Source organism: Amia ocellicauda, chromosome 19, assembly GCF_036373705.1.
Source record: "Amia ocellicauda isolate fAmiCal2 chromosome 19, fAmiCal2.hap1, whole genome shotgun sequence".
NCBI classification, from domain to species: Eukaryota; Metazoa; Chordata; class Actinopteri; order Amiiformes; family Amiidae; genus Amia; species Amia ocellicauda.
Genome location: NC_089868.1, coordinates 25,739,817 through 25,750,604, shown reverse-complemented (window position 1 = coordinate 25,750,604; position 10,788 = coordinate 25,739,817). Strand labels below are relative to the sequence as shown.

Here is a 10,788-nt window from a genome sequence, read left to right as displayed (position 1 = left end):
TTTGAACAGCTTCTTATCGGAGCCAAGATACTGCGGATGATTAGTACCTCCCCCCAAAAGATCAATCAATATGTAGAGAACGAAATTAAGAAATCGAATTATACTTATGTATGTCGTTATTAAGTTATTATTCGTGCATTTCTCGTTATGAATGTACAGTTCGCACCGCTGCTCTCGGGCGCTTTGGTTCCGGGCGGCGGACGGTGTTCGGTGTTGCACACCCGCTCAGGCAGGCCGCGGTCGTGTTGCGCAGATGTCCGCAGCTCTGCGCAGATCGGCACAATCCCAGCTATCCCATTGGTGGAGCTGCGCAGACACGCAGAATTATCGAGATCTGCGCTAAACATATACCTTCCTGAAGTGTGAGAGGCAGTTACAGCAGGACAACCCAGAGAGAGAGAGAGAGAGAGAGAGGGGGGGATGGCAGGACAGACGAGTAGAAACGGCTGACAAGCCTCATGAGGAGGGACAGGTGCGACCCGGACACCCAGGAAGCGACCTCGCCCGCCGGCCGGTGGGACAAAGTGTCCGGACGCTCAGCGGGTGAGTCTGCGCAGGAGGAGCCACTTTGACCTCTGCTTTGGTTGTTGCAACGTGTCTTTGCGCTGTAAAGTGCATTTCCAACTCTTTCCAAACTCCGTTTCAGTGCAAACTTGCATTTTATGAATAAATACATTCATTAAATACGTGTCTTTGTTTTCGTCTCCCCAAGGAAACGACAACAAAAACACAAGACCAAACCACTGTCAAAATAAGGACAATGTAGACTATACTGTGTCTGTTTATCTGTCTTTGTCTATAGTATCATTCTATCAGTCTGTCTATCTTACATTATTATTATTAATAATAAAAATACAAATATATTGTGCTTCAGCTAATGACATGTAACACATTCCAGTAATTCATGACAGATGTCTGATGTCTGACACACGTTTGTTCTCCCTTCCAGGCTACACTTCTCAGGAAAATGGATTTTATCTGCACCCGCCTCCTGAGGAAGGCACCTCTGTGCTGCCTGTGGACCAGCACTAGGGGTTGGCCATGTGGCTCTCGGACGTTTCTCACCCAGCAGGGGCCACACGGCTTCAGGAGCCGCTGCACGCCGTTCCCCGCGCCACTGAGCCGAGGCCAGCTGGTCTCCCGTGCAAGCGGGTCCTTTCGGGGCATCCAGCCACGGCTCTCCCGTGCCGTGGGGTCCAGGCTCTTCGGCGTCCCCCCGAGGACGTCAGGCACGGGTTTCCGCCTCGTCTCAACTCTCCCCATGGGGACCGTCCGGCTCCAGAGTCGTCCCTTCCACACCTCGGGACCCCGCGGAGCCCTGCCCGCACCCCTCATATGGATGGTGCTCAAACCGCTCCAGAAGCTGCTGGCCGTCATACTGGGCAGGTAGTGAGCTGCGCCGGCTGGCAATGGGCCTCCAAGTCGGCTCGCAAATTAGCTAAGGGTCAAGGGTCAGGCAAATACTGCAGATAGTTTTATTTATGAAGGGTCTGGGTAGCCTACGATACCGGATTCAAAACTCTTGCCTGCTTGTTCGCTTTCTTTATTGTGTTGCCAAACCGGCTTGGAGGGCAGTGTGTTGAACCCTGCAGTGTGTACACAACAGCGCACACGGGAACACAGTCCGAAGCGAGACCGACGTTAGAGATCGCTCTGCGGCTTTATTACTGCCAGAGGAACGAGTGAGCGGCGCTGACACACAGAGGACGACTCCACAGACCTGAGACCCACAGGGCGAGGCTCCCCCCGGTGTCTGGGGTGATCACGTCCTCCATCAGCCGGCGGCGGCGCCTCCCAGGTTCCCAGAGTCCGGTTGGACTCGATCAGTACGGCGGTCTGTTACAGGACTGAGCACGAGACAGATATTTGTATCTCTGTGTCACGCGCCTCCCTGTGCGGTTCACCCTTCTTGTCCTACTGAGAGAGGAGGCAGTCAGTCTTGTCTTGGGTTTCATTATGATGTTAACGTGTCCTTAAGCTTATTGTTCCTGTATTTATTGGTCTTGGTTATACCGTGCCTTTGCTTTGCATTGTCTGTGCTTTTCCCTGGTTGGCATTATGGTTTTACTGCACCTGTCCGTGCTCTTCAATGGTTTCACTCTGCGTTCCTGCCCTTGTACTGGGGCTTTACCACGGTATGTCAGTGTCTCTCTGAAGAGGCTCCCACAGGGATTCCTGCCACCTTTAAATCATCACCTGGAAAGAAAGGTATTCAGTCTGGTCCAGAGGAACAAATCGCTTCCTCAGAGTGGATAGTTCTGGACTCGGGTGGCACAAGATGCAGAACTGAGCTGACGCCCTGTGGGGACACAGAGACCGCTGGGGGACATGGGCACTAAGAGTCAATGCGTCTGTCCCCGGGAGGCCTCCTCAGTTCAGTCTCCTCTCCGCTTGTCTTTCCCCCCGCAGGAGCATCAGGAAGTGGTGGGCCGCGCTGCCCCCCAACCGCCGGGAGCTCCTGCGGGCGGCGCTGTGGAGGCGGCGCGGGCAGCTGGCGGCGGGAGCGGCGGCTCTGGGCGTGGTGCTGGCCCTCTTCCTGTTCACCCACCTAGATGAGTCGCCTGTCACCGGCCGCACGCGCCTGCTGGTCTTCGGCGGCGACAATTTCATGGAGCTGGCACGACTGACCTCCGAGGCGGTGAGAGGAGAGCGCGGTGGGGACAGGGCGGCTGCGTCTGTTTCGTTGCTGCTGCGGTTGCCCTTCCCAAATCCTTGACAGCGCTGCCGTTTGCTTTTCACAGTACCTGGAGGAGTTCAAGGACACCCTGGTCCCCCGGGAGGATCCTCGGCACCAAGTGGTGGAGACGGTGGTCGGCTACCTAGTCCAGAGGAACCAGGACATCCCCGAGGTGTCCACCGTCCCCTGGAAGGTCCATGTTGTGGACGACCCCACTATCAACGCTTTCGTCCTGCCGGTGAGACAGACCGAGCCTTTTTCTTTGGGCTTGGAAGTTGTCACCCGACTCTTGCCGGCGCTGAGAAAGCTATAATTTACTCACACAAGAAATGTCTCCTGGGTTTCCACAGAACGGACAGGTGTTCATGTTCACCGGGATGCTGGCTGCGGTCGCCGACATCCACCAGCTGACCTTCGTCCTGGGGCATGAGATGGCACACGCCGTGATCGGCCATTCGGTACGTACAGGCGCTTCCATTGCACTCTGGTGTGTGAGTGTGTGTGTGTGTGTCGTTCCCCGGGTCTGTACATGTGCAGCGGAGCAGACGAATCTCTAAAGGTCTCCTCTGGGATCACTTGTAGAGCTCGTGTAATAGGCAGATGACCTTTCCGCAGAGAGAGCTATTTACATGTCAATGATCTCGAATCTCTCTCTCATCCTCTGTGTTGAGACGGGAAATCCGAGCACCACAACACGCCGTCTCCCGTGTGACACGTATGATGGATAAATGTTTATTTGGCGTAATGGAATTGAGGTCCGTTTGAGAAACCCGTATGCGGGAAGATCCCTAGAGACTTCACAGAGCCGGCTGGAGAGCCGCTCGTTTCTTGTGCAGATCTCGGTTCGAGAGCCGAGCGGGAGTTGACTGCGTCTCTGTGCTGCGAGGGAGAAGAGGAGGCGAGATTAAATCGGTGACGGGTTCCTTTATTAACGGCAGGTCTCCGAGTGTGATGGGTGTGTTGTTTGCCCCGGCCTCATCTTCTCTCTCCCTCTTCTGTCCTCTTCCCATCTCTCTTACTCCCCCACCCCCTCGCTCTCTCTGTCTCCCCAGGCAGAACAGGCCAGCTTGTCTCACTTGGTCGACTTCCTGTCCCTCGTCTTCCTCACGGCGATCTGGGCCATCTGCCCCCGGGATAGCCTGGCAGTCTTGGGACACTGGATCCAGAGCAGGCTGGTACAGGTGAGCATTGTAACCCGGCGCAGTGGTATGCACGGGGACGCGTTTCATCTCGAGGCACAGCATTGGGGTCGTCCAGCCAGCCAGCCAGCTGTAGAAACCGTTATTCGGACCCCCGTACTGGCTTTTTGATTGTGATATATATTGTCATAAGTGTGTCTGGGTTTCTCTCATGGTCCTTATTTACTCAGTCCTTCTGTGTCTTTTAATTACGCTTATTTTTTTTTACGAAAATGCTGGCCACCTTGTGGATTTAGTTCTCCATTTGCTTGAATAGCTACATAGAAGGTTTGAATGGGATTTGATTTACAAAACCCACTCCACGCATTCGATGTGGGACAAAATGGATGTGTGCAAAGAAAATCGATTAAAAATAAAAACCTGTAAAGTCTTCATTATGTGAGTATTCACCCCCTATGCTGTGCCTCTCCCCAGCTCGGGTGCCGCCGCTCGCCTTCAGAATTCAAATGATCCATCTGTGTGCAATAAAAGCGGTTCACCTGGTTTCAGATTGAATACACCCGTCTGTGGAAGGTCCCGCAGCTGGGTAGTGCATCCAAAGCAACAGATTTCAAAACAGCCCTGGGATCGAGCTGTACAGAAGGCACAGATCAGGGGAGGGGTATAAAAAGATTATTGAATGTCCCCTGGAGCACAGTCCAGTCGATCACGGAGAAGTGGGAGTTATATCTCCTCCCAGAATCTGCTCGGAGACTCGGACAGCTAGTGGCCTAGCAGGGTAACCTGGTCTGACCCAAACCTTCACCTCCCGGTGTGTCGCTCTTACTCCCTCCCTCTCTCTCTCTCGCTCTCCCTGCAGTTCTTGTTCGAGCGACCATACAGCCGGAAGCTGGAGGCAGAGGCCGACCGAGTGGGACTCCAGCTGGCGGCCAAGGTACCCCCCCGCCCCCCAGCTGTGCGGCTGGTTTTCGGCTCCCTGTGTCGCTTCACGTTGTCTCACATTGTTCATCCCAGGACACAGGTCATCCTCCTCTCCTCCTCTCTCCTCTTCTCTCCTCTGCTCCTCTCCTCCTCCAGGCTTGTGCCGATGTCCGCTGCGCCCCGGTCTTCTGGCAGCAGATGGAGGTCTCAGACCGGCTGCAGGGGGAGATCAGCCTGCCCGAGTGGCTGTCCACACACCCCTCCCACCAGAACCGCACCGTCCAGCTGGAGCGCCTCATCCCCAAGGTGGGCAGTGGGACATGGGGGCTGAAGAGCGCTTTCCATAGTGGCAGGGGGGTGTAGATCGTTTGCAGAAGCTCGGTGTGAACAAACCTTTTAAATGTGCTGCTTTGTGTTACGAGTGAAGGGGCTTATAGATGACAAGCACTGCGCGATGCACCTCCCTTAAATTAGCGTCGTATCATCATAAAACACCGTCTGATACGGAGGGATGGATCAATGGCCTTTAATATGGGGAAAATATTCTTTGAAAATAACTTGCGGACGGATATTTCAAAGTACAGAGAGTCATCCCGGCTCTTGAAAGGCATCGGAGAAGCTCCCGAGCCGCCTGAAATGTTTGAATTGTAAATCCTCCCCGTTTGCATTTTGCTATCGCACCGCATAGATAAAGCCACGGAAATTGCAAAGCGCTTCTCTGCCATGCGAGGATACATTATTTATGGCTTCTTTTATATATGTATGTATTTAGTTTTGAAGAAGTGTATTTCAGATGACGATTCCTCCCCCATTATTGTGCAGTCGCAGGCTCTCGGCAGCGCTGGACGGGTCTGACTATCTCCGCAGCACTTCCACTTCAAAGGCTGTGAAAGTTTAACAGTTTGGAGATAAGGTTAAACCCGGGAATCCCTCCGCAGCCCAGTCCGGGTGTTTAAAGTTCAATTTGTCTGCTTTAATTGGATTTTAATTGTGAGGACTGATGATGTTGTGATTGGGTCTCGGCCGGGGTCAAAGGTGAAGGATGCAGTGGAAGCTATTGGCCGCTTTTTCTCTCGCTGTGAATTTCTACAGTTGTAACCAGTTATAAGAGCTCAAAGCTTCAAACCTCAGCAGGCCTTCACTTCTCCAGCAGCGTTTCCCGCAGATTATAGCATTGTTGACATTTCATGTTTCTAAAGCGCCCACAGCAGGTCAGGATGGGTAAATTGGAGCTGAATTAAAACCACGAGGCTTTCTCTACGACAAAGCGCTTCACGGGAAGAGCAGCCGCGGAGACCCGATGGCCGACCGAGCCGCTCGCAGCGTGACAATTGTTTTTTTTTTTCGCCCCTGGTTTTCATTATTATGATTGTTAGTCTATCATCTTACATCCTGCGTAGGTCGTCTTGAAAATGTCCTTGCTTTTACAGACGGAGTCGTCTTGTTACAGTGAACACAATCTCTCTCTCTCTTTTTATTCTCTCCATTTATTTGGAGACACGCAGAGTGCTGAGTCACGGAGCTGCAGTGTTTTAACATATTAGTCTGAGACAGGAGGCGTTCTTCTCTCCCACACTGTGTTTTTCATCGAATCTGAATGTTCAGACCCCGTCCTACAGCCTACAGACCCCCCAGGTCCCTGTCTGACGTGCCGCTCGTGTGTGCGCTGTGGAGAGACGCAGGAATACTAAAAAAATAAAGGGTTAACCTTTAGAGAAATAGGGACCACATGATCACAAAACCTTTTACAACGTCCACAGATTCTACAGAATCTTTTAATACCAACAACGACACGGAAGAGAAGACTCTCCGACGCCGAGCGACCCTTGAGTGAACCTCGTTGCAGACTTGTGCGACACTTTTACAGCTTTGTCTTGTCATTTCGTGATTGGGAAGATAAGCGCTCCATGCCTGTGGCCCTCGGAGCAGCAATCCTGCAGAAAGCGCGGTCCCTCTGCTGCAGGGCGATGCTCCCAAACGTGTTTGTGTTTAGATTGGAGGTTTTTAGGGGCTCATTGGTGTTCTTGTTTTTTAAGGCCCTGGAGTTGAGGGAGAGCTGCAGCTGCCCCGCCCTGCCGGCCCAGGACCCCCGTGCCGTCTTCCTGAAGAGCGTGCAGCAGCTGGTGGCGAGCCTGAAGGACGAGGGCCACAGTCGGGACCCAGATGAGGGCCAGCTGGAGACCCGGCCCCACTCCCACCCGCTCTCCTCCGCCACGGCTCTGCCACGGCTCCTCACACAGACCCAGCCCCTGTCCCAGCTCCTCCCAGCGTCCCCATGTCGGGAAGGTGAGCAGAGGCTCCCAGGGGCCCACGGAGCAGGGGCCCAGCTTCCCTCAGAAGCCCCTCCTGCTGTCCCGCAGAATTGAGGGGATCGCCAAGCTGGGTCAGGGTACCAAGCCTGCTATCCTGTCGGCCCCTCATTCGTGTCAGGATAACAGAGAGTGTGAATGTACTGTGACTGCTGTGCTAATATTGTGATATATATATATATTTTATTCAGTGAAAAGGCCTCTTTTGTTGCAATTTTTTTAATAAAGCCTTTTTTATTGTATCTTTTGGACGTTGTCTTTCATGTTATTCATCAGCCTCCAGGAGACACAATGCCAAAGCAAAGTGTTGGAACGCTAGCCCTGCTGTCTTGGCGTGGTCCAGATGTTTAATATAATCGTGATTATTATTGTGTTGTTGTTGTTGCTCTTATTTATGCAGGGAAGGCCTTGTAGCTAAAAATATTCCTCTTACTTTCTCGCATTCGTTGTAACCGTCTCTGTGCTGTGCTCGTCCCCCGGGACGCCCGGAGAAGCGGCTCATTACAAACCATCAGATTGCATAAGAAATATTGCTAATCAGCAGAAGAACGCAGGCCTGCAGGAGTCTGTGTTTTATTTCCCCGAGCCCAATTAAAAGAGGAGGGAAAGCAAAGGAAAACAACTAAGCCGGGCCGTCGGACAGGGTCTTGTATACAGAGATGGAGGTGCGGAGCGGAGCCAGCGGCCGGGGGGACTTCTCCACTTCCTCGCGCTTCCAGCAGCCCCCCAAGAGCACCGGCAGCCACCCCGTCCGAGTGAGGACCTGCTCGCCGCGAAGAAGAGTCTTTAAAATCTCACTGGACTCAAAATGATTTTCCCGGGTCAGGTGAATGTAAACCGTCTGCGCTTCACTGGGTAGAGACAGATTGGCCCCTGCCCCGCGAGTGCGAGCCACTGGGGCTCAACACCTCCACAACTCGGCCCTGCGCTCCAGTGTGCGGTTTTATTTCACTGCAAATGCTTCCCCTCCCCTCCCCCGTCCTTACTGGCTGTTAAACCTATAGGGGTGTCAGACTGGTCCTGGGGGTCCGCAGTGTCTGCTGGGTTTCATTCCAGCCCAGCTCTTGACTCCTTAATTGGTCTAATTAATCAATTAACTGGATGGATCGAATGCTTCTCTCCAGACTCTGGAATGTTCTGTGGATTCAGTGTTTTGAGTCAAACAAATTGTAAGGGATCGGCAATAAAATGTATATATTAAAGTCTTAGATGAGCCCACCTGAGTCAATAATGACATTCATTGAGTAATTAAACAAAAACCAGCTGACACTGCGGCGCCCCAGGACTGGAGCCAGACAGCCCTGCTCTAGGGGTTTGTGTTGGGCTGATGTTACTGTATTTCTGTCTTTGCCGCTCTTGTGTCTTTTGACGTGAATCGTGGCACGTCCTTTGGCACCGGGACGGTAACGCAAACCCTGCAGCGAGATAACTTGCCCCGAATAATTCCTGGGGCTGCCAGGGGATGGGAGTGCCATGTCTCTGATACTGGGAGGGACAGCGGGCACTGACCGGCACCACAAAGGACAACACGAGCATCGGAAGCGGTCTGCGTTTTAATTCGGTGAGCGATCAAACGAAGGCAAGCTGGAGTGGGGGCCCAAAACAACGCCGCTGTTGTGTGAGCAGCCAGTGGATTTGCTTAAAGATGTCCCTTAATCCTCCGTAACCCGGGACCCAATCCTACACAACACCGGGGTCATATCTCGGCACACAGTCCCCGGCGCACCAAAGGGAGGTGACGGACACACAAAAAGACTCGGTTCTGACAAATCCCCTCTGCCGCCCCCCGTGTGTGTGGATTAGAGGACACACAACGCAGGACAGAGGTCGTTGCAAGGTCAGGAGACGGATAAATACTCAAGCCGGAGAGCCGTTCCGTGTTGTGCGGAAACGATAATATTCCCACCCTGCTTAGACGGAGCCTGATTGACTGATACCCTGAACACACACAGAGAGAGAGAGAGAGAGAGAGAGAGAGAGGGAACTAAACAGTGAAGGCCAGTAGAGAGAGAGAGAGAGAGAGAGAGAGAGAGAGAGAAACACACACACAAGTCTTAGAGGGGGCAAACGCAGAGGCTTTGACATTATCGTCCTCCTTTCTTAACAGTCCTCCAAACATAGAAACCTACTTAAGCATCTGTTGTGCAGTAAGAAAAGAGAGATTTACTTCAGCTCCCGTCCTGACAGGTCCCATTATTTCTGGAAACGCAAGACAGGTCCTCAACAGAGCCACAGATTCTCCCTCTGTCTTTCTATTTTAATCCGATTTGCTGCAGTCAAACCCCGGGACGGCAGCGAGCGCGGGAGGAATTGTTTAGAGCATCTGTTTGTGCTACCTGGGCAATTAAATCTGTTGCTCTTAGCCCCCGGGGCAGCACGCTGACCCAGTTAGTAAAAATAGAACAATTGATCCCTGCAGTACGGAAGATTATTCTTTATTGCTGGGGGTGGAATTCATCACTTTCCTCTCATTTAGGCATGACTTATGAAATCAAAACCCATTCTGATACCGTGCAGCCGTGCCATCCTGTCTCCCTCAATCGCAGTCTACAACAGAATGGAAATTTGTTTCCCCTTTCCTGGGCTGAGAAACGAGAGAGGAAATTAGACAAGACAACGAAGTGCCCTTTGTGTAGCAACAGGAGTACGATATCTGGGTTACACCACCACATAAATTAATACATTATAAGTCTCGACGGCAGTGTGGGGAAATCAACAGCCGACAAGGTGGGACAGCTTCCACAGAGCAGGGTGCGATCTCGTGTGGAAGAGGATGTGTTCCTGCACCTGCTGAGGGTGTGGCCACATTATTAGGAACCACTCGAATGCCTTGACTCACAATTCAGCTTCTCTCACATCTATCAAAGCTCAGAGACTCAACTGGGTCAGTTTCTAAGCTGCTGTGATGTTAAGTTCGTACCTGTGCATTATATATATATATATATATATATATATATATATATATATATACACTCACCTAAAGGATTATTAGGAACACCTGTTCAATTTCTCATTAATGCAATTATCTAACCAACCAATCACATGGCAGTTGCTTCAATGCATTTAGGGGTGTGGTCCTGGTCTAGACAATCTCCTGAACTCCAAACTGAATGTCTGAATGGGAAAGAAAGGTGATTTAAGCAATTTTGAGCGTGGAATGGTTGTTGGTGCCAGACGGGCCGGTCTGAGTATTTCACAATCTGCTCAGTTACTGGGATTTTCACGCACAACCATTTCTAGGGTTTACAAAGAATGGTGTGAAAAGGGAAAAACATCCAGTATGCGGCAGTCCTGTGGGCGAAAATGCCTTGTTGATGCTAGAGGTCAGAGGAGAATGGGCCGACTGATTCAAGCTGATAGAAGAGCAACTTTGATTGAAATAACCACTCGTTACAACCGAGGTATGCAGCAAAGCATTTGTGAAGCCACAACACGTACAACCTTGAGGCGGATGGGCTACAACAGCAGAAGACCCCACCGGGTACCACTCATCTCCACTACAAATAGGAAAAAGAGGCTACAATTTGCACAAGCTCACCAAAATTGGACAGTTGAAGACTGGAAAAATGTTGCCTGGTCTGATGAGTCTCGATTTCTGTTGAGACATTCAGATGGTAGAGTCAGAATTTGGCGTAAACAGAATGAGAACATGGATCCATCATGCCTTGTTACCACTGTGCAGGCTGGTGGTGGTGGTGTAATGGTGTGGGGGATGTTTTCTTGGCACACTTTAGGCCCCTTA

General features: G+C 51.8%; 1 protein-coding gene across 2 annotated transcripts; it reads left to right on the top strand.

The window, feature by feature from the left end:
- The first annotated feature begins 347 nt into the window (after positions 1-347).
- Positions 348-7,288, top strand: oma1 (OMA1 zinc metallopeptidase). Of its 2 annotated transcripts, none has more exons than XM_066692209.1 (9): positions 348-543; positions 950-1,386; positions 2,410-2,638; positions 2,742-2,915; positions 3,028-3,135; positions 3,730-3,858; positions 4,676-4,750; positions 4,894-5,043; positions 6,774-7,288. In XM_066692209.1, the coding sequence occupies exons 2-9, from the start codon at positions 968-970 to the stop codon at positions 7,101-7,103; spliced, it is 1,614 nt and encodes a 537-aa protein (XP_066548306.1). In that variant the 5' UTR covers positions 348-543; positions 950-967; the 3' UTR covers positions 7,104-7,288. The 2 variants fall into 2 exon arrangements, with proteins under 2 accessions (XP_066548306.1, XP_066548307.1); XM_066692210.1 differs by lacking the exon at positions 348-543 and adding an exon at positions 556-607.
- Positions 7,289-10,788: the final 3,500 nt, after the last annotated feature.